Source organism: Ricinus communis, chromosome 5 (genome assembly GCF_019578655.1).
Source record: "Ricinus communis isolate WT05 ecotype wild-type chromosome 5, ASM1957865v1, whole genome shotgun sequence".
NCBI lineage: Eukaryota > Viridiplantae > Streptophyta > Magnoliopsida > Malpighiales > Euphorbiaceae > Ricinus > Ricinus communis.
In genome coordinates, this window is record NC_063260.1 from 3,490,046 (window position 1) to 3,514,188 (window position 24,143).

Sequence of the window (24,143 nt, forward strand, 5' to 3'; positions counted from 1 at the left end):
TGTCCCTTGCATTTTCCAGAAACAAATTACTTAGTAGTTTGTTATATATATTGGTCCCTTTTCCCTTGTATGTACTTTTCTTTTTTCCTGTTCTTGCACTAGTGCTTCCAAATTTTACTCTATCAATCTCTATTTGTCAAATTCTTGATGAAGAACCAGATCAAGAAATTGGACGTATTGTCAGCTGGTTTGGAGCTATTATCATGCACAGAAAGAACCCGCATACGTATTAGGCCTTTAATTTATTATCCAGTATAGATGATAATTAATTACCATATGGTGACTACTGACTAGTATTCTGCATGGTTTATAAGTTGGGAATTTACTTAGGTTCTTGGAATCTAACTTGAACTGAAGGAACTGATGTGTAATTTGAATTCTTTATCTATAGTAATTTTTCCAAGCCCGCCTTTCAGAATAGCAAAAGTTTTCATTTATATTTCCTATGAGAACTTGAAATGTTAAAATCATGGATTGGACAATAATTAGCAGCATATGTTATCATGCTAAATTCATAATTGCTTATAAACAACAGAAATTGGCCATCCAAATCGCCAGGTAGCACAAAAAAGAGTCCAAGTTAACCACCAGGCAATAGTTTAATGGCTAGAGACCTTGAAGCCCCAGAGTTGGTCTCAGGTTAGAGGCTTACCTTCTCCCTTTAAAAGAAAAATTAATTGTCCAAAAAAAGATCCAATTTATTTGAGTCACTACAAAATATTGCATATCTGGAGAGATGATGACTGCACAGATGAGCCAATTCTAGTAACATGTTCTTAGTTATTTCCTTTTTAAGCATGAAGTCTCAAGAGATCCGGGTCAATCTTCCTATAGGAATCAAACATATATGTTGGAATCTGAAGAAACCCTGTTGTGGGAGGGTGGTAATCCACCTGAGATTGAATTGATTCAATTGAAGAAAATAAACTTAAAAAGCTTACTTCGGTCAGCTGTTGCACCAAGATGATACAAGAATTTCTCCTTTAACAACCAGCATTTAATACATCTAACTGTAACTACATTCTCATGAATGCCTTCAAAGTTATTAAGGATGAATAATCTTCCTTCATTTTCTTCTTGAAGAATAAGACACCTATCATGACTGTTCAAGCTCAAAGAGAAGGTGGAGTTGAACAAGAAATCCTGGATGCTTACTTTTGACGTGCTGGTTTAATTTCTTGGATGAGTTCATGAAACTGCAGTGTGAAAGTGGGCAAGAACATGATCTATCGATATATATGCGGATTTTCTTATGGCTACCTTTTTCATAGAAAGCATATCTTTAACTCGGAGGTATAAGTTGAGGAAATTAGATGCCCCCTGTGAAGACTAGGCTGCCGAGAAAAGAAAAACAAGACAAAAACGATTACATATATAGTAGATTCTAATAGAAGCTCATGTGGGAAAGGGAGGTTATTAAAGAATATCCAGGAAGGAAAACAATAAGGGGGAATAGAAAAATAGACATGAAAGACAGGCTTGCTTAATAGATGATGGCATTTACTACAATGAATCCCTTCTCGGTTATCAAGACTGACGAGACCAAGACATGGACCTATCTCCATTTATCTCCACCACCTCCTCCTCCTCCTCTTCTTCTTTTTTGATCTCTTCTTTAATATTGCTTTCTTGGTTTTCTTCTATGGCTGTGCTAGAATGTTCTTTTTTTCTTTGGTCAGAACCAAAAGCCACAAATTTATTGCTCAGAAAGTACGAATACAGAGCATTCTTTGTAGAATCTTATATACCCTCCAGGTATCTACAATTTGAGAAGTATTACTACTATGAAGACTATATAGATTCAGTTTGATTCCCATAGGATCTTGAAGACAGTTGAAAACTCTATCTACACTCTGAAAGATGACATCATTCATTTCTTCTTCTTCTACTTCTTCTTTTCTTTCTTCTTTTTAATTGCTTGGTCCTTGATCTTCTTTTTCTTTGAACACTGAGAATGTCTCTGTTATTGAACTTCTCAAGAAATAAATTATACACATCAATATTATAAATATATATAATTTTATTATCTTTTAGGATTAAAAATTATCATATAATTAAAAAATTAACTTGTTAGTTAATATAATATTGAATAATAAATTAAAATATTATTTTCTAAAATTATAATTATTATCTAATTAAAAAATTAATTTTTATTTAATATAAGACTGAATATATAATTCAAATATTATTTTTAGGATAGGAATTATTATCTAATTAGGAGATTAATTTGGTAGTTAATATAATATTAAAAATATAATTAAAATATTATTTTTAATTAGAAATATAATTTATTATTAAATAAATTAATAAAAATTATAAAATTATATATTAATTTAAATTTTATAAGTTAAAATAAAAATTCTATATGTCACAATAATACAACATGTTACAAATTGTAATGTTTCATATATATATATATATATATATGCACCTGCAGCTCTTGCAAAAGAAGGAAAATCGGCCACATTAAAATTACCTTACGAGGAGGTTCGTTTAATATCCAAAAACTGCTCAGCAACAATCGGACAAGTAGGGAACACTGGGGTGAACCAGAAAAGTTTGGGCAGAGCCGGATCTAAATGTTGGCTAGGTAAGCGTCATGTAGTAAGAGGAGTAGTTATGAACCTTGTAGACCATCCCCATAGAGGTGGTGAAGGGATATATATATATATATATATTTTACCGAAAAGAAAGTAATATTTTTTAAAGTATGCTAAATACCAGAAATAAGACATGCAACCAGACAACAGAAAATAAATTATTTTTCTGAAAATTAGTTTCTAAGAATATTTCTCAAAAATAAGTTAATGGAGACTTCCATAAGTGATCAGCTTAATTTAATTTCACAAGTAATTAGTTTAATATAATGCATTTTTTATCCTAAAATATACTCAATAGTGAGTTTTAAATTTATAAGAAATTAGCTTAATCTATAAGTAATTTAATTTAATGTATTATCTAATGCAGTGCCAATTATATAATATTTATACACATACATTTGAGCGTAGAATTACTTGCCATCCTAAGGTTTTTCTTTTGAAAAGAGAGGCATTTAACATTGTTAATGGTATTATAAAGCCTCTCCTAATGTGCATGGAAAGCAAAATAGAAAGAAATAAATTATGTTCGCCCCCCTTAGTAGTTAGTACTATTGTGACTTAGCATGAGAATTACTATTTTAAATGTGAAAAATTTACCATTTAAAAAATATTATGAATTGTTATAATATGTTTTATGCTAATATCTCAAAACTATTTTTCATTTTAAATAAAAATAAATAAAAAAAAAGGTCAACTATTAATTTTTTATTTTTATATTTAATCTAAAAAATAAAATTTTAATATAATAAAAAGAGATAAAAATTAGAAATTATGAGCAATTTTTCCACAATATCTTTACTGCAATAGAGCTTAACTATTACACCTAGGACGCTAAAATATCGAACCATGAACGAAAAGCGACATAAGAGAAAAGCACAGAGAAAATTTAAAAAATAACTAAAAAAAATGACAAAAAGTATCTTTTATACGGTACAATATTATTTTCTTTCAAAATTCTCGACACTTTCTTTTTATCAATTATACGGTGCACTCTTTTCAGATAAACATAAGTAGCTCCTGCCCTTAACCAACCCATAGAAAACATGACCACATGCATTTATTAAAGTATTTGAATCTTTTTAATGTCCCACTAAATTAACACTAATCTATGCACATATTTCTTTTAACTAAAGTTATTTCTTTTAATTATTGCTAGAATTATACAGTCCATCATTTTATTAATTTATTTATCTATAATAATAATAATAATAATAATAATAATATAATATAATATAATATAATACAATTATAATATATTAAATTGTCTAAATATGATTAATTATATCTTATGTGTTTATTCTTAGTGTATTCCTCTAATATCATGTTCTAAATTTTTAAAATAATTGTGCCAACTTTTTGTATTGTATCACATCCTGTCTTATGTCATGTACGTGCATCTTAGATAATTTAATTATAATTAAATCTATAGTATATGTATGTATCTATTCCATATGCTAAATTACTCTCATCATCCTTAAAATTTTAAATAAATATCATTATCGTCTCTAAGTCTTAATCTGAACACTAAACTCACTGAATTTTAATTTTAGTATTACAAAAGTATATCACTTTCTGACCAAAAACCATTGAAATAATGATGTGAAATATATGAATAAATAAATTTATTTGTAATTTTTATTTATTTGTATATTTCATAAAATACATATCATGTCACTAAATAGACTAAAAATCAATGGATTAAAAAAATAAATAATAACTTGAAGGATTTTTGTGATATCATAAATCATAAGTTACAGATTGACTTTATATCAAGTTGAATTTATTAAGAATATAATTTATCTTATATATATGTAAATTATATTTTAAAAATATTAAAAATAATCATACAATAAAAAATATAGATTAAGTATATGTTTAGTATATTTTAATCAAATTTAAATTTGTTCAACATATTTTAATTTTGAGTTTTTTTCAGTGGTAGTGGATATAATACCAGTGTTCTATTTAATATAATGAAATATATTTAACTTATTTTGATATATGTTCTTTATATGTAATATACTTACTACATTTATATTGTTAAAATAATAAAAACAAAAATTAAAGTAGATGGTATATTTTACATATTTGTGTATATATTTTGTATATATTTGGTATGTAGCTAGTATATAATTTATCTTATATATATGTCAATTATATTTTAATTTATTTTAAATGTACACTAAAGGATATATGTTAAATATATGTTTATAAATGTATATTATATGTTAGCATTTTAGTATCTATTATATATATTTCACTTTTATACACAGATGGTATATGTTAACAAAAATTAAATTTCTTTTAAAGTAATATGAATCATTAATATTATAAATTGAATTTATATCAATATTGAATTTATTAAGAATATAATTTACTTTACATATATGTCAATTTTGTTTAAAAAACCAAAAACTATTATAAAGTGAACTTTTTTAATAAATGTACAGTAAAAAGTATATGTTAGGTATACGTTCGATATATTAATCAAAATTTCTATTTGTTTAGTTAATATATTTTAATTTCAAATTCTTTTTTTAGTAACAATGGATATAATATCAGTTTCAATTGATTAATCTTGTTAAGATTTATTTATAATAATATTAACAATTATTAAAAACTAAAAAATTAATTATAATAATTATTTTATTATTCTATATTTTATTAAATTATTAAATATTTTATACACTTACAACATAATATAATAAAGAAAGGTAAAAATAAATGGGACTCATTCGACAAAGTATGAAATATTTAATATCTGAAACAATATATGGATATATATATACATATACATATACATATATATATATATATATATATACATACATATACATATATATATATACATACATACATACATATATATATATATATATACATACATACATATGTATATATATATATATATATATGTATGTATGTATGTATATATATATGTATATGTATGTATGTATATATATATATTTGAAATATAGAAAACTAAAAAGATAAACTCTTAAAAAATAGTATGTATTATACTTATTTTAATATCTGTTGGACATATTTATAGTATACTTCAAATACTTGCACCTTTTAAAAAAATCAAAAGTAGTAGCAAATGGTATACGCTCGATAAAATACGGTATGTATTAAATATATATTTGTTATCTCCAACTATTTTAATTCATTAGATTGTATATTTATAAAAATAAAAAGATGTACTCTTAAGAAATAGTATACATTATACTTATTTTATTATATGTTGTGTATAAGATATATATGCTAGCTTTATATTAGATATATATTAAGTAACTTTTAATCAAAATTTTAATTTGTTTAACATATTTTATTCTAAATTTTTTTTAGTAATAAAGGATATAATATCAGCCATTTAATATAATAGAATAGATACAATTTATTTTAATATATGTTTCTTGTATATAAAGCACTTGCTTTATTTATATCTTTATAAAAACACAAGAAAAAATTACAGTAAATAGTATATGTTTCATATGTTTTTACTATATATATAGAATATAAATGGTATCAAACTGTTTTTCGGTTTATTGGTATATGTTTCCATGTAAATTTAGTCACTATTCAAAAAGTGTTGCTAATTTCTTAGAACAACCATATTATCGAATATCATCAGTACAAAACATAATCTCATTTAATACAATTTATTAGCCAACTCAATGGTCATACTTTTGATTGTCCATACATGGATAACACCATTACAAGAAAAAAATTGAACTAAATTGAATAATTAGCTAGCAAGTCTTGAATTAATGCTCCATATCATCTCATTTCTTGCTAGTTGTATAATAACCTACATACTATTCCTTTAATTGTCCTATAAATGCATTTTTCTCTTTATCCTTATTTACCATATACTTCTAAATATAAAAATAAAAAGGAAACAACAATGTCTACACTACAATATATAAAAGTTTCTAGCATATCAAAATAACAAAGTTAAAAATAAAATTATTTTTTTCCAAAATTGTATGAAAAAATAGTTACTATATACATATTTTAGTATTTGTTTGTATATATATATAGTATTTGTATATTCTTTTGAATATAACATCAAACCTATCAACACCATAATTATCACCAAAAAAAAGTTATATTGTTTAGAAAATTTATCAAACACTTTAGGCGCGTGTTTAAATATCAGTTACAATTATCCATTGCTCTATATATTTTAATGCTAAAAGGGTAAATGACATAAAGTCATCCATATAAATCTATTTATATGCATATCCATGCATTTCTAAAACTCATATAAACTTATTTACATTAAAGGTTATTGTTACCCCACTATTAAATCTACTATGGAGCTAACTTACATTCTATTCCCACTAGAAATTATAAGTTATGATTCAAACATATTAACAAATAGGTGGAAGGTAGAGAATTTGATGACATAAATTAGCATTTTTTTCATCTTTAAGACATCCAAAATACTATTATGCTTATCAATACATATATTCATATTTGATTTAACAATAACGCAATACAAAACTCAAACAACAATAAATCAATTTCAACAAATCAAAATTAAAAATCATACAACCAAAACTTTTTAGATAGAAAGACATCAATACCCACTTAAAAATCATATAGAAAGAGAAAGAAAAATAAATAAATAGTAAAAACTAAAATTCTTGAGAGTATCCATAATATGAAAGGGAGGGTAGTTGTCTTCGTCGAAGGAGAAACGGTTGAGGAAGGAGCAAGCACCGCCGAAGTAAAAGAGTTTATGAATACTATGACATCGTCAATTACTGTCTAAAAATGTTGATGATTTTCTTGTGAAGAAGTGAAGAAATAATAGAAAATTGATGGAATAAAATTATATGATGAAAAAGAGTTAAAGAAAAAAAAGAGAATTGAAGCCTCCTCGTACATAATCCGGAAAAAGAAATAAAAGTTTACAATATTTTTGAAAATATGAGTCGTATATATTTAAAAAGAAAAAAAATCTTACCATATACTTTAAAAAAATTTAGTATTTTATGTAATTTTTTCAAAAGTATATTAGCTAATGGTTATAAGGCTCTAATTCTTGACTGAGCAGGTACACTAAAGGCCTCAGCTCTCTACCCCTTGGACCGATAGAAAGGGAGGGCAGAAAATTTTGGTTTTTTTTTTTTTTTTTTTTATTTATATTGTTAAAAAGTTGATCAATTAAAAATAGACTGGAATACCTAATCAGATATATGCAATAAATTCTTGTTAGACATCTTATATAAAAGAAAAGGCATTTCTGTATTCATTGTAAAGTACTGCCAATCTATTTCAAAAAAAATTAAAGAAAAATATATAAAATATATAATATTAAGAAAGTAAATGTCAAGTCTCATAGCAAGCAATCTCACCCGTGAAAAGTTTATACATTTAAATCTTTAGTAAATGCATCGTTTTCTTTTATAATTTTATCAATTTTGGATCAAAGTGCATTTTCTTTTCAATTTTTGCTTTTGAGTCTAGCTGATTAATTTAAGTTGTATATGAATATATATTCATACTTTAATACTTTAATTCATTGTGAACAATAATAGATGGAATAAAACCCAAAGGTGAAATGACAAATTCCTTTATGATATATGCGTGTGTGTCTATAATGAAGAAATAATAATATAAATTTAGGATTTTTATCATTATATTTTATATTTAAATTGAATTAGAGAATTATAGTAAGAGAAGTTCCTTCATAATTTAAAATAAATATATAAAATAAAATTCAAAAAATATTGGATAGAATCAACCAATGAGATCAATAATTGGGTATTAAATAGATAGCTGCAAAGCAAAGCCACACTCATTGAACAAAAATGAAAGTAGCTATCACAAAAAGAACTTTACTATATTTTCCATTACCCTTAATACACATTAAATAATACAAGAAACCCCAAAAAGCATGGTTACCCTCTCATGATTTCTTTGCACTTTAGCATGGTTTATGGGCTTCTTTGTTTCTTCTTTCTTCTTTCTTTTCTTTTCCTTTGCACCCAATAATTAATATAGACTTTCTACTTATTTATTATTCACTTCAATAATAGACTCTATTTTCTAGAACAATGTTTGTTCACACATCTCTTCTTATACCCTACAAATGCAACTTCCTCTATCTCTCTCTCTGTATATAATATTATAAACATATATATACCCACACACACAAACACCTATAGTCCCCAACTCTCTATCCATATCATAATTCTCTAACTCTCTCTCTCTCTCTGGTTTTCTAAAAAAAATCTTTCTGGTAAAGAGAAGCAAAATGGGTGCTCTTGATTACCTCTCCAACTTTTGCACTGTTACCAGCACAAGAAGCAAACGGAAACCAATGCAGGTTTAGTTAACCCATCAACCCTTTTCTGCCCCCTTTTTTTTTCTATGTTTATAATCTCTATACAAAAGAGAGAACAATCCTCCAGCTAAAAAAGTCTAGTATTCGAACACCTGTTTTATAAATCATGTAGCATATAATTTATTAGCAGCACAAAATCTAGTAGTCGAGCGTCTCTCTTATAAAAGTAAAAAGTGTTGTACTCCCTGTTAGAAAAAAGAAAAATATTACCTCTCTCCCATTCTCCTCTCCTTCTCCCTTTCTTTCTTTCGTCTAATTTGCATCTACAAAGTAGTGTGGCCCTTGTTTTTAAGAGATGGCTTGTGTTTTGTTTGACAGACAGTTGAAATCAAAGTGAAAATGGACTGCGATGGCTGTGAAAGAAGAGTTAAAAATGCTGTTACCTCCATGAAAGGTTATACTAACAAGCTCTCTCTCTCTTTCTTAATTTGTCTTTTCTTGTTCCTTCATTTAAGTTTACTTTTGTCTCCCTGACTCATATGCATGCAGTGACCTATGAAAGAAGTAACCACTAATTTGAAAAGAGAAACAATAGCATTTCTATGAATAAAACAAAAGCATCTTTTCTTTTGATGTCTACAAAACATCAAAATTGGAAACACATGAATCTGTTGTGACCCATAAAAGAAAACATCTTCTTTTAGCTTTCCACAAATTTATCTGTTTTCTCAACATGACACCATGACCATTCACTCATGGCAGAGAAGTGTATATGACAATAGAAAACCAAAAATGGAATAAATTTTATTTTTCTTTTGAAATGAAACAAAAAAAAAAAGAAGAAGAAGAAAGAATTTGAATATTCAATGTCTTTCTACAGACACGAGCACACTCACACACCAAGCTCTAATAATCTTTTTCTATTACACAGTTTTCCTTACCTACTTATAGTTTAGATTTTTGTAACATGATCACTAAATAAACAATCTATATATGAAGGTGTAAAGACAGTGGAAGTAATCAGAAAACAAAGCAGGGTGGTAGTAAGTGGATATGTTGATCCAAACAAGGTGTTGAAGAGAGTAAAGAGCACAGGCAAGAGAGCTGAATTTTGGCCATATATACCTCAACATCTAGTTCACTATCCTTATGCACCTGGTGCCTATGACAAGTTGGCACCAGCAGGCCATGTTAGGAATGTTGTTCAAGCTTTTCCAGCCACAAATGCTCCGGAAGACAACATGATCTCTCTCTTTAGTGATGATAATGTCAATGCATGTTCAATTATGTAACAAAATTAATAGTGGTTTCCATAGTTGTTTAGTTATAATACGAATTTGTGAACTTTATTTTTTTGCAGGACCTCTTTATAATATATACATATAAATATAAATGATTTAGTATTACATCAATCTTTCTTCCACTTTGTTTAATTTTTGGTCAGAGAGGGAGCAATTGTAATTTGAATCCTTTATTGCCTTAACTATAAAGATAAATTTGGATCGCTAGAATTTAATAAAAAAATTAGTATTTTTATAAATTATAAGTAATAATCATGTAGCTTGCAGGGTAGTATATTTTTTTGGACTAAAAGAAAGAGAGGGCGAGTGATAGTAAAATCTGTCGGGCATTAATTATACGGGCTTTCTTCCACTCCAAAATGTTCTCCATAGATAGCTTGAGGCAGGACCAAATCCATCGCCACAACACTAATTTTGTAAAGAAAACTCAACCAAAACGTAATCTAAATGTTTCTATAAGAGGAATAAATATTTCAAGAACCGTTGCCTAGAATTTGAATGCAGGACCTTATAGCTTGATGAAAGCGCTCTCAACCACTAGACTGCCACCTTCCATGGTTAGTAGCCCAGTATATATGCTATGATTTCTATAATCTTTTATTTGGGTAATGAATGAATAAGAAAGATATTGAGTTCATTAAAAAAAAGAAGAAGCTTAACTTGTTAGATAGTAACAGAGAGCAATATTTACTTCTTTCCTCGATCAGTTTCTATTGTTATATTATTTATTTATTGGAAAATCCTTGCATAGTACTGGTAAAGTTTCAACTCTGAACCTATTTATAAAGTAATCTCCTTTTATTATATTACTTATTTGATTAATTATGCATCCATCTCAAAGAAGGGAATTTGAGATCAAACATTGTATTATTTATTTCCCATTGTGAAGTATTATTGAAGATCTTGCTTTGCTTCTCCATTTTAGAGAGCTTTGAAATGGTCAATAAAGAAAGATTATTTGCTTGTTGATCATTTGGAGGTGAAATATTCAAAGGAAAGTCACTTAAACATTGTTAAGAGGGTTGAAGAATAATAAGGTGCTTTTTGCCCACCACAATTAGAGGAATAACACTACATAAATGACATCTATGACTCCAAAATAAATGGAATCAAATCAATTTGATTGATAGTTGTACTAATATAATAATGCTCCCCTAGATTGCATTTTCCCCTTTAAAAATTAAGGGCTGTAATTCAAGAAGCTTCCAATTATTATGTTGGTACTTTGTTCTGTAAAGAGAAATGATAGGCCTTATAACTCATTATAGAAAATATTTCCATAATGATTAGATAATTAATAATTTTTCTGCAGAGCATATGTCAACACTTCAGTCCTTACAGTTTGTCTTTTATGAATGTTTAATTAATCATTATAATAATATTTCTAAAATGAGTTATTATATTTATTTATTAATATATGATAAATACAATATTTTGTATAGGAATACGAAATAGTCCAAATATTCTTCATTCAAATGGCTTGGTTTAAAGACTGGTTATGTATGAAAATTTTGGGTAAATCTCAAATAGCAGTTTCCAATTATTTGATATTAGGTTGCAAATTACTTTTTATGTCTCAGTGTGGGTTTGTGTATATACATCTCAAATTTTTTTAATATTTAATAATATTTTAAAATAATAGTAAATTAGATATTTTTAGTGTTTTTCTTAATTTTTAATATTTTAAGATTTTATTAATACAACAATATATAAATTATTTTTAAAATATTTATTAATTTATTTTAGTATTATATAAATTAATACTATCAGTAATTGATATTATTATTTTTTAGGATTAGAAGTTATTATATAATTAAAAATTAATTTATTAGTAAATGTTATATTAAAATATAATTTAAAATATTACTTTTAGAATTTAAATTATTATCTAATTAGAAAAATAATTAATTAGTTAATAAATATTAAAATATAATTAAATATATTTTTTAAAAAATTAGAATCATTATTTAATTAGAAATATAATTTATTAATTAATAAAATTTTAATGACATTAAAATTTTAAATATTTATCTGGTTTTGTAATTTGATCTATCCTTTAAATTTTTACTTAAATAGTATGATTTGACTAATTAATCGCAATTGTAGTTAAATTAAAATCTCTTCAAAATTGGATGCTACCTTCTTTTTTAATCCTAGATATTAACATCTGTTTTATTTTACTAATATCGTTTGCCTTTTAAAAAAATACATAAAAATACGACAAAAAATTAGGAAAGAAATAATTTCACCCCCATTTTTTTTCTTGGTTCATTTTTTCACTTATCATTCACTTTCTTGTTAATTTGAAACTTTACCTTGGTAACTCGTGGAATGTATAAACATATGTGACGGTGACATGTAAGTTGTTCATAATAAATAATGTCATGTAATTTGCCATGTCACTTTATTTTGACTAATATTTTAATTTAACTATAATTATAATCAATTAATCAAAACTGACCATTTAAGTAAAAATTAAAAGAATGGACCAAATTTATAATTTGATATAAAAATTTAGATTTTTAATATTAGCAGGCCATCAATAAATTAATTACGAAATTATAAAAAAATATAAAAGCTAAATTCTATTTCAAAAATAAAAAATTTATGTATTAAATATGGACAAATATACATATATATATATATATATATATATATATATATATATATATATATATATATATATATAATGTTTTTATCCCTGAAAACCTTAGGACAAAGTTGCAGACAATTTTTTACTATAACTTAAATTTTAACTAGATATACTAATATCTTGTTTAGCTAAAATTTATTAACAAATCTATTTTATATGAGAAAGAAAATAAAACAGATATAATAAAGTTGAAAGAAATATTTTGATGTTACAGAATATATTAATAAAGTAATGTAGTATTCATTTGAAAATTCGACCTATTTTATTTAGTTATAACCAATATCAAATAAATTCAAATATGTAGAATTCTAAATTAATTTTCACTTCATTCAAAGCACATGAAATTAAATTTATAAATAAATAAATAAAATTTTATCAATTTTTAAAATTTTAACAATCATCCTTTTAACATTACTAACACAAACTTAATTTGATTTTCTTAATAAAAATTTAAGATTATTTATTTATGGATGTTAAAAGTGCTATTTTTTTATTAATTTCTTTATAAGTTAATAATATTATATTACATCCTATTAAAAATAAAACTTAATTGATGTATATATCAATAATTAAATATTGTTATAAAAACTTTTAATCCAACTAGCTGCATTTAATTGAATATACTCTCAATTAAAATGTGAATTATATTACTCAAAGAGATTCAGGATAAAGAAATTTAAGAAAAAATACTATTACATAAGAAAAGATTCAATTTTTAATCATAACAAGCCGACTTAAAATTAAATTAAACAAGCAGATTGACAAGGAATCACCCTTAAATTCCTTGTCCGAGTCTTTAAATTTGAACAAAATCCCCAAAGTTCAGGCTTTAATTCTAGTGGAGTGACGTAGCAAAACAAAACACATAGTAGTAATAATCATAGAAAAAGAAGACTATTCATCATTTTATAAACTTCATCTTGCACCTTAACATGGGTAAAGTGATATTATTACCCTTTTCATTTTCTTTTGAAATAAATTATTACCTTATGATGATTCAAATACCAACAAACTTCATAATCATGTTTTTTAATTTCTTAATAAATATTACTCTTTTCATTTATATTTATATATTTATATAATTTAATAGAATTGGAATGTTGATAGTTAAAAAAAATTATAATTAAATTCTTTTAGAAATAAAAAATCAATCTATTATTTAAAATAATCGTCAAGCAAAAAACATGAACCGTCAAACTATATATTAAAATACAATATAACAAAAAGAAATATTAGTATAAATTTTCACTATTTAAATAAGAATTTCTTCATATTTTTATCCATTGTAATTCAAGACTAAAAAAAGGATAAGAAAAGTCTTATCGAGTTAAACTCTATTATATCTTATCCAGCCGCTTGTTGCCGCTAAGCATATATTTCTATGATCATTAGGAAATGACATATTTATGATAATTAATTGTCATTGTATAGTTAAAGATGGAGCAATGATTAATGGAAGCACCGCCCTTGATTAGCATTAATCATTTGTTTACTTTTAAAAAGAGCTACTGTATCAACTTTTGGAATGCAATTTTCAACTCTCCTTTTCATTATCTTTCTTTTATTTGTATTTATAAATATAAAACTAAACCCACTAATCCAGCATGGAATATTTTATTTGCATAGGGATTATAGTATGGATTATCAAAATAATATTTATTTTGGATAAATTTGTCATAATATCATTGTCTAAAAATCCTTTGAAATATGTTTGACCAAAAGTCATTTGTAATTTAAAGATCGTATGTTTGAATAACAATGGACATGATTAGATGATACTATGGTGTCTCGTTAAGAAAAATTTATATTTTCAAGTAACCGGCAGCTGCCATCATTAATATCTCTCTCCACATACATTTTCTTAATAGTATAGAAAAAGAAATAGTATTATCTAAAAGCGCATATATAAAATAGTAAGAGCCTATTCTAGTTTAATTAAGATTTTGAATTCGAACTTTAACTATGCAGTTGCATTAAAACTCTTAAAAAAATACTTTGTCATTCGTAAGAGTCCTACCCAACATACTCTAGATTAAATCTAGATATATGTATATAAAAAAAATTAGTATTAATAAAATTCAAATCCTAGTCTCTAATTCCAAAATGATCTTATTTTACTAATTCAATAATACTAAAAAAATACTAATAAAATATCATAATGCAGCGAAACAAACATATAAATAAAACCCTTTACATCTTAGATCGTAAAAATAAAAATTCTTAAGCCATAAAAATAATACATTTCAGCAAATTTTAAGTATATACATAAAAAAATTCCAAAAAAGGTCTTCTTTTATTAGTAAAAAATAAAATAGAAGCCAATCTGCTCTTTAGTATAAACCTTAAGGGCCACAATAGATCTTTTCCCGTTATCTTTCTTAATGACAAACTCCCAAGTCTATATATATATATTTCTTATAGAATGAAAAGATGAATAAAGTTAGGGTATACTTGTACTGCTGCAAGAGGTAAAATCTCTTTTTTAACCTTATCCTACTACTAAAACGCTTTCGCTTGTTTAGCAATTTTAAAGTTTAAGGCTATTGTCGTTTGAAAAGAAATCCTAAAATTAAATTCAACTACAATAATCTCCTTAATTACAAAAAAACTATACTTGTTCTTAGTTTAATTGGGACCATAGGACATACTGAGGGAGATGGTTAGTCTGATTGTACAACACAATATTCAAAATAAAAATAATTATTATAATATAATTCATTATATAAAAAACATTAAAATGATTTATTAAATGTTTATAAATAAAAATAACTAAATTGATGATAAATTCCATTAGGTATGTTTAAAGTTTGGGCCGGACTAAGTTTATGCCAAGTTTTAAATTTTTTGAATTTATGTTTAAATATGATTTGGCTCAACTAAATGGTTTAAAATCTTGATTAAGTTCGATTTATCATGAAAAATATATAAAAATTTATTTTATAAAAATAGATTTATTTTATCGATTAAATCTCTCAAAAGTAATATTTTTTAATTTATTTAAAAAATAATTAAATTTTTTTAATTTAGACTCGAACATATCTAAAAGTAAAAAATTACATATAAAATACTTAAATTTATGAAAGTTCTATATTTCGTACAAAATAATTACTTAAAAAGAGTCACTAAAAAGTACTATTGTAAAGAATTATACCTATTAAAAAGAAAGAAAGAAAAAACATTTTATTATTCAAAGAAAGTAAGTCATAATTACCTTTCCAATCATATATAAATAAATGATGGGATAGAAGTTGGTTAGTCCAGCTAATATTTGCCAAGGTGCTTTTATCCCTTTAACACAACAATTGATATTTAAGAGCAAAAGCATCTATCTTGTCAACTTTTCACTTTATTTGTTTATAATTCTAAACCAATTGAGACCATTCTTTGTTTTGTTTCCACCATTGGGAGCGTGAGATTGCCGGGTGTTAGTAAATATTAACCAGAATAATAAAGCACCCATCCATCAAAACAATTTTAGTATCAAAGCCAAAACACCCATGTTCCTCATATCTTCTATTTACGGGTGCAACAAAGTTTGAAAGAGCTTTTAGATTTGAACATAATCATTTTAGGGAAAAGCACAAGAAAAAGAAAAAATTATCTGTGAGGCTCTAGTTCTTTTTATGATAAAGAAATATCCTACGGTCTATATTTTTTTTATAATTTTTTGTATATTATAAATCAATATCTTTATATTATTGTTTGGACCCAGATTCTAACAAAATTCATAAATTAAAATTTAAAAATTATAAAAATAAATTTTGATTGGATTAAATATAAAAACTATAAGATTTTGTTTGAAATTAAGGATAATTAGTCGTTTATTTGTGCGTTGAAACAACCGTTATTATTATTCTGACTATTAAATCAAATTTACAAATACAATTTAATAATTTTTTTAATATTTGATATTAATTTATAAAATTTTGAAACTAATAGCAATTAAGTATTTTTAAATATTTTAATTTTGTAAAATTTTAAATTTTATCAATGCAATAATATAAAAATAATTTTAAAATTATTTATTAATAAATTTTAATATTATTAATATATCAATATAATTGATTTTATTATTTTTCAGGATTAAAAATTTATTATATAATTAAAAATTAATTTATTATTAAACATATTAAGAATATAATTTAAGATGTTATTTTCTAAAATTAAAATTATTATCTAATTTAAGGATTGGTATACTAAGGATTGATATTCTTCTTTAAGGATAAAGTTTATAGACATCGGTTCTATTTTATTTTTGTATTTGATTCGTTAGATTTTGCTTATTAAGAGGTTCTAACCTATTTATAGACATCCATGGCTTGCAAAATATTTTTGCCATATTCTCTATCATTCGCTTGATCCTCAATTAACTTCACACGTTATAAGCACGTACTAATGACTTCATATTTTCTATACATTAATAAGGATGTAACTTCCTTATTGTACTTCATTACTCTTCTCAACTTTCTTTCCACAAAATAACATTTTGAAGTACCTTGGGTGAAAGAGCATGTTTTAGACATAGTATTAAAGTAGGATTGACGAAGTAGAGTGGCACAAGAATATTATGTGACTGTAAAATTTCATTTAGATTAAAAGACTATAATATGTCTTGCAATGAAGGAGCAACATACATTTCTAAGATGAATGTTTTTGCAGAGATGAGAATAATACTAAAACTATTGTAATTAGTTTGTTGAGGAAAAGGTAAAAGTAGCTCCAATTGAGGAGAAACTGTCATAGAATTAGTATAACAAAATTGTATTTGGTTCAAATTTTATGCAAAATTCATTAATCTATAATTAAATTCTTAAAAATATCTATTCGGAAATGAGTTTTGAATTTTGATATACAATATTACGTTGAATTCATTCAAAATAAAAAAAATAAAAATTATATTCAGTTTAAGTGTGAAATTCGATTTTATATTTTAATTTTTTAAAAATGACCTTGATATATATATATATATATATATATATATATATATATATATATTATGTCTTACTTTAACTAAATAGTTAAAATAATAAAGAAATGAGATATTCAAATCAAGGTATTTTTGTCATAACAAAAGAAGAACTCATAACTCTAGAATTTTTTTAAAATTCAATTAAAAATTTAGTTTATGAGATAGAATTTGAATTATTAATTATGATAGCAAACACTAAATTTAAATTAAAAAAACTAATTTCATAAAGATTTATAAAACTCAATAAATTGCTCGAGTAAGATTTTATTTTTGTGATAAAAAATGCATAATTATACTGTTCTTTTATATATATATATATATATATATATATATATATATATATATATATATAAATTTTTGACAAAGTCAATTGCTAAATAGATATTCTTAAGGAAATAGTCAAATTGATACTTGTGGGGGATCTTGGATTATATATGGAGAGATCTTTTAAAGAGAGGAAATGGGCTAAGTGATCATGTACGTTTTCTCTGGAAAGGGCCAATTTTTGGTGCTGATTTTCTTTTTACCTAAATTGGGTCCATCTTCATGTTAGGCGATCTCCCCTACCTGCAACCAGAATCTTTAGGTCCACTCTTCCAGGATGTACTTTCTTCTTCTTTTCTTTCTTTCTTTTCTTATTAAAAAGAAAAGACAGAGAAAATTATGCAGCAGAAATTATAATCACCTTTCGTATACTCATTTAACAAAATAATAGTAACTTCAATAAGCCTTTTGATTAATAAGCTTCGGTTGGGATTCAAACTTGACATTTTACAGTCTTGGAAATGACTCCAGTATTAGTTGATTTTATCCAGCTGGTAATTCTTCAATAAATTAAGATATCGTGAGAAAAGGGTTCTTCAGACTGGCAATCAGAATTGATCTTACGAACTATTAAGACTTAAGTAGTTTGCTGTGATTCGAAAGGTACGGGAGTATCAATCAATACTGTTGCTGTTAATGAACCATTTAATGGAAAAGTTAAGTTATTAGATGTTTCTAAAAACATTTCTACTCTTTTGACAATTTGTATTCTTTTTCTTTTTTTTTTCTTTTAGGTCTCTGCTCCCTCAGCTTAGCTCATTCACAATCCTATACTCCAAAAAAAAATGTCAAGAACAGCTATTGAAAGTCAACATGATCAAAACCCATATCTTTTCCAGTGGCAGAAAGGAAAGAGAAAGAGAAAGAAATCTCTTTCACCTACAAAAATTTTCTGTAGAGAATCTTGTTAGATAGTACCAATGACATTGAATATAGTACACAAGATATCATCCTAAAAGCCAATATGATTCTGCTTATATTTCTGCCACTTGAACCATTTTGGGTCATCAAGATATGCATAAATTATTTAGGTTTGATTTCTTTCTACTTATATGAGATATGGTCCGGGGATCTAATTTGACTATGGAACTGGAGCAACTTATATCCATCTCATAATAATAATGATAATAATATGTTATCAAAAAGTATAATATATATAAATATAGTAACCAACTAGGATTTTTATGAACTAGACTTCTTCATGCAAACTAAATAATTTGACAAACTTGAACTTACAAATCCATGGATATTCTAAATTACTAAACTGATATTTTAGCAATTAATTCAACTGAAAACTCACTGTAAGTTTGTAGCATGAACTAAATGGTTCAAACTAAAACTGTAAGGAAGATGGCTGGTTACTGTTAGTCAAGTTTTCTTATGACCAAACTGATTCACTGTATCACGAGAACATGCTGCACTCTGTCTGAGATGTGAAGAAGAAACTTTGGCACACAGATTCTGCCTGTCAATTTCTATCAGCTTAGTCAAATCACACTTTTCAGACCCACTTTTCAGTTACACTCACCTCACTCTATCTTAATATTTCATCAGCAGAGTATTGTATGTCTATGTGTTGCTTTTCTCTCTCCAGATGCTATTTAAAGGAAGCAATGAAGGAGAGAAAGAAACACAGTAGAGGAAGAAGCACTAAAGTAGGAGTCTGTTACTTACAAAAATGTTAAGAAATGGTCACGATCAGCTCGTAAAGATTGAGGTATGCCTAGTTACATCTTTTTTTGGTTCTTTTCTACAATTACCCTGCCACTAAATTTGCTTGCATTTAGCCTCTAACCTGTGTCTGTTTTCATTTTTCTTTTGCAAGACACATGTTCTTAAAGTGCACATTAACTGTGAAGGTTGCAAGGAAAAAGTGAGAAAGAAGCTCAAAAGAATTGAAGGTAATGTATGTTTATTAGGTGTACTCTCAGCTTTACCATTGTGTTGTGTAATTATTGATTTAGTAATTTTTCTTTTCTTTTTTACATTCTTTTTAGTTGTCTTTGATAGTTTACATGTTGCACTCACAAAAGATTTATGCATTTCTAGGGATTTTGTTTTTCTATTATTGTTCTAACTACTATCATAACAAAAATCAGTTCAAGGATAAAAAGAAATAGAAGCAAACATTTCAAGGAAATATTCAGAACTGTTCTTACCTTCTTTCTTTCTTGAGGAATATTTTAGATTTGAGTATATAGCGTCTAATGCAATGTGATTATTTTCCAAGCCTTTTCCCCTATCTCATGTAAGGTTTTCTGGAAAACCTGGTATTGGATTCAGGTGTATATTCAGTGGAGATCGATACAGAAAACCAGATGGTGATAGTGTCAGGTTCTGTGGATCCTTCTACCTTACTGAGGAAGTTGGTCAAATCTGGTAAAAGGGCAGAGCTTTATCCTCCAAGTTCTATCAGAAAACTGAAACAGGAACAAGCTAACATGAACCAGATTCAGTTTCTAGCCAATGAAATAAATACCCCTAAGAACCAGTACAGGTTTCCTGTATCCTTTATGAATGAAATTGGAGACATGAGGAGCTTTGAAAATTTTCCTAACCAAAATATTGGAATGAAGGCTGTTGGTGCCGCGATTGCTCATCATGATCTGATGGCAGCGAACAGGATGGGAAATATCTACATGGATGAGGATATCTTTGCTAGTGATGAGGGATGGGACGATGATGATATACCATCCTTGATAACTGATGCAGATGATGAGGAAAATGGCAACGGTTTTCCTGGATTAAAAGGGCATGAATTCAATGGGATGCCAAGTTATGATAAACATAATAATCTACCACCCCTGATAATGGCCAACAGGCAGCAGCAAGGGCACTACCACAACTACCCATTGACACAAAGGAATTATCTTTACAGGCAAGGAGGGCATGTCAATGAAAACATGACAAATGATATTTACATGCATCAACCTCATGTGATAAATAATGCACTTTCAATGTCTACTCTCAAAACTGAATACAATCCCTATGCTGCATAGCAATCCTACTAATAATGACAAGTAGGAACTTCTACTAATCGAGTACTAAATAAGTAATGATGTTATTGATATATGGTATGGTATGATAAGGATTTCATAAATGAAAGCTTGTGGAATTTCAGTTTTCTTTTCACATTATATTTACTTTTGTTGTTGGTTTTATGATAACTTTTTTCATCAGCCATAGTCTAATTAGATGCTGATGATACTTTGCTTCCTTGGATGTGTGGATGAAATTTGAATAAATAAGAGCAAGGACTCTGAAAAGCAGTCTCTGAATCTCAAAAGTCTGTCAAGTGAGTTTATTTTACAGCAATTGACACTGAATTACCTATTATTTTCTTGAGCATCTATTTTATACCAGGCTTTGAATCTTAGAATACCTTCAAGATATTAGGGTTGTCATGGCATAATAAATTGCTTAATTAGGTCCCTAAAAGGTGATGATACGCAATGAATTACTTTCCCAGCTTAATCACAAGGCTCAGATTGGAACTCAGTTTCCTAACTGCGGATGTCATTTACACTTCAGTTTGCAGGCACTGCTCTTTTTCAATCATCATAAAAGCAGGAAAAGACCTAATTCCCAATCAAGAACTTCATTCTAATGAATCATCAGAAAAGAACAGAATTATAAGAAATGTACAAGTGACTACTTTTCCTGACAAAAGAAGTAAACAGTAAGTCGTTCCAATGAATTTCTACACTTGAACCAAAATAAAGAAAATATATTAAAAATACGTAGAATTCATCCCTAATTAAATTCGTAAATGAGCTTTCCAGGAATCCTGAACTAAAATATCATATAAACACATGTAATCCTAAGGTAGGTCAATATGTGGGGAACACATGCAGAATATACTCCCAAGGGTTTCATAAAATGTACAGGTAATCTGGCTCACCATTGATCGGAGAAGAAGACTCCAACCTAGCGTTTCTGTGCTTTTCTTCTTCTAGACTGCGTCTTCTGCCATTTCTTCCTAGGAACCAGTTTGCTCTTTGGTTTCAACTTCAACTCAGGTGAGAACTTGTAATTTGGATCTCTCATGCGTGCTTGTATATCTTTGAAAAACTGCATATTCAATCTTTTAGGCCCTCCCTGTCTAAGCTCTTCATACTCTGGTCCAGAAACAATATTTTCAAATGCTCCTATTAGAATGTCTATATCACTCATAACTTCCCACACATTAGTGTAACGCCCGTCTGGTCCTTTCTTCAATTTCTTTAAAGCATTCTCAACAGCAAGTTTCCTAGCTTGCTTGCCAGGGGACAACTCTTCTGGTTCATTTTCTGCTTTTAGTAGTTCTGAGATTGTACGATATTTAGGTTTTTCCTCAAACTCAAATAATTTATCTAAATACTTATCACTAGCTTCATTTGGGTATGCTTCTGTAGGAATATCATCGTCATCATCTCCTTCACTACCAGTCCATAGAGTCTTCTCTTCATCACTCCCAGACCATACACTCCATAACTCATCACTATCATCAGCATCAATAAGATGTGAGTGCTCCTTTGCTTGCTGTCTTACTTTCCGGACTTCTTTTTCAAGAGGATTTTGACCTTTTTCACTATAATTCTTATCCTCATTCTCATCTTCATCTTCACTTCCTGTCCATAGGCAATCATCTTCATCCATCTCTTTCTTCCATGCTTTCTTAAATTCCTCATCACCTGGTTTAGCACTGCCAAATAGATCATAATGCTTGCCCCTAGAACGAGCATATGATCGCGATGCTGCAAAAGGTATCCAGTATAGACTGTGTGCATCATGTTCGAAAAGGAGCAACAGCATGCAGACTTACTAAGTCCTTTCGCATGAGATAAAGTAAATAATATACAGTTTCTTCTATCTAGTCCCTAAATACTCCTCCAAATGAGTTGAAGGAGCTTCTGGATTCAAACTTAAAAATGTTGTATTCTCATGATAGCCCTTTAAGACATATTGATGGATTGGACTTTGTTAGAGTTTACACATTTAAAGCAACTTCAACCAGAATTACATTGTTCTACAATAATACTTATGTCTTTCTAAAACTTACTGACAATCAGGCAAAAAATGGATTTCAACAAGAACAAAAAAGATCCCAAATCCACTAAGCACCAAATGAAGATTCAGACAAAAAGATGAAGTCATGCAGCACAGAAAATGAAATGGGTTCATTTGCAAGAAACAAAATAAATAAAGGCCAGTTATAAGGACTTTTAACAAACACATAAAGTACACAAACCAAAGACTTGCAATAAGCATGAAGAAAACTAACAACTTTTGAATTATGAGAATGAAATCCTGACCTTGAAGAATTGGAAAAAATCCAGAAACAATATGATGATTTCTTGAAGATTTGATAATAGGATCAGAAAGAGCTTCTAAACTGGAAAAAAAAAAAAAAAAAAGGCAATTTGGAGTGTCTCACATTTTGCCATTGAATAGTATAAACATGTTTTAGAAAAGAAAAGGTGTAACCTTGGAGAAGTGGGATATAGAAAGCGGGACTTTGAAATACTGAAGGAAATGCGGGAACAGAAGCGTGCTACGGCCATCATTCAACTCTGCCAACCGAGTGGCCAGTCGGTTAAGTTAGTTTATGAAATATCATGAATTATTTAAGGTTAAATACTATTTAGCTACGTGATTTGTTGTAATGTACGAGGCGGAATGTCTGAGGCGGTCTCTGTCTTTTTTTTATCGCGGTAAAACTTTATTTTAGTTTTAATAAAATTCATTATAATTTCTTTCTAATCTAAAAATTAAGTTGATAATTTAAAATTATAATTTAATTTTAAATTTATTATTAAATATTAAACTCATTCAAAATTAAGTTTATTATTGAATTTAAATAATTTTTTTAAAATAAATTAATTTTAGTGTCTAATTAAAATAATAAATTTAATATTATATTTTTTATTCTAATTTTTTATTTTTAATACATAAACTGAATTATATATTAAACCAGACCTTATGGAGTAAATATTATTTAACTCAATTATTTAAAGTA

At 26.8% G+C, this 24,143-nt stretch overlaps 3 protein-coding genes across 4 annotated transcripts; 2 read left to right on the forward strand and 1 right to left on the reverse strand.

Annotated features, from left to right (window-relative positions):
- Positions 1-8,613: 8,613 nt before the first annotated feature.
- LOC125370071 (heavy metal-associated isoprenylated plant protein 21) lies at positions 8,614-10,310 on the forward strand. The gene is made up of 3 exons (XM_048373741.1): positions 8,614-8,940; positions 9,277-9,352; positions 9,898-10,310. The coding sequence occupies exons 1-3, from the start codon at positions 8,869-8,871 to the stop codon at positions 10,188-10,190; spliced, it is 441 nt and encodes a 146-aa protein (XP_048229698.1). The 5' UTR covers positions 8,614-8,868; the 3' UTR covers positions 10,191-10,310.
- Positions 10,311-19,354: 9,044 nt separating this feature from the next.
- Positions 19,355-21,268, forward strand: LOC8261793. Its single transcript, XM_002534225.3, has 3 exons — positions 19,355-19,862; positions 19,971-20,046; positions 20,429-21,268. Exons 1-3 carry the CDS (start codon positions 19,824-19,826, stop codon positions 21,142-21,144), a joined length of 831 nt encoding a protein of 276 aa, XP_002534271.1. The 5' UTR covers positions 19,355-19,823; the 3' UTR covers positions 21,145-21,268.
- Positions 21,269-21,818: 550 nt separating this feature from the next.
- Positions 21,819-23,762, reverse strand: LOC8261794. 2 transcript variants are annotated; one of them, XM_048375003.1, is made up of 3 exons: positions 23,612-23,762; positions 23,440-23,519; positions 21,819-22,881 (listed from the first exon to the last, which is right to left on the reverse strand). In XM_048375003.1, exons 1-3 carry the CDS (start codon positions 23,689-23,691, stop codon positions 22,073-22,075), a joined length of 969 nt encoding a protein of 322 aa, XP_048230960.1. In that variant the 5' UTR covers positions 23,692-23,762; the 3' UTR covers positions 21,819-22,072. The 2 variants fall into 2 exon arrangements, with proteins under 2 accessions (XP_048230960.1, XP_048230961.1); XM_048375004.1 differs by lacking the exon at positions 23,440-23,519 and having other exon boundaries at positions 23,612-23,722.
- Between the last annotated feature and the right edge of the window lie 381 nt (positions 23,763-24,143).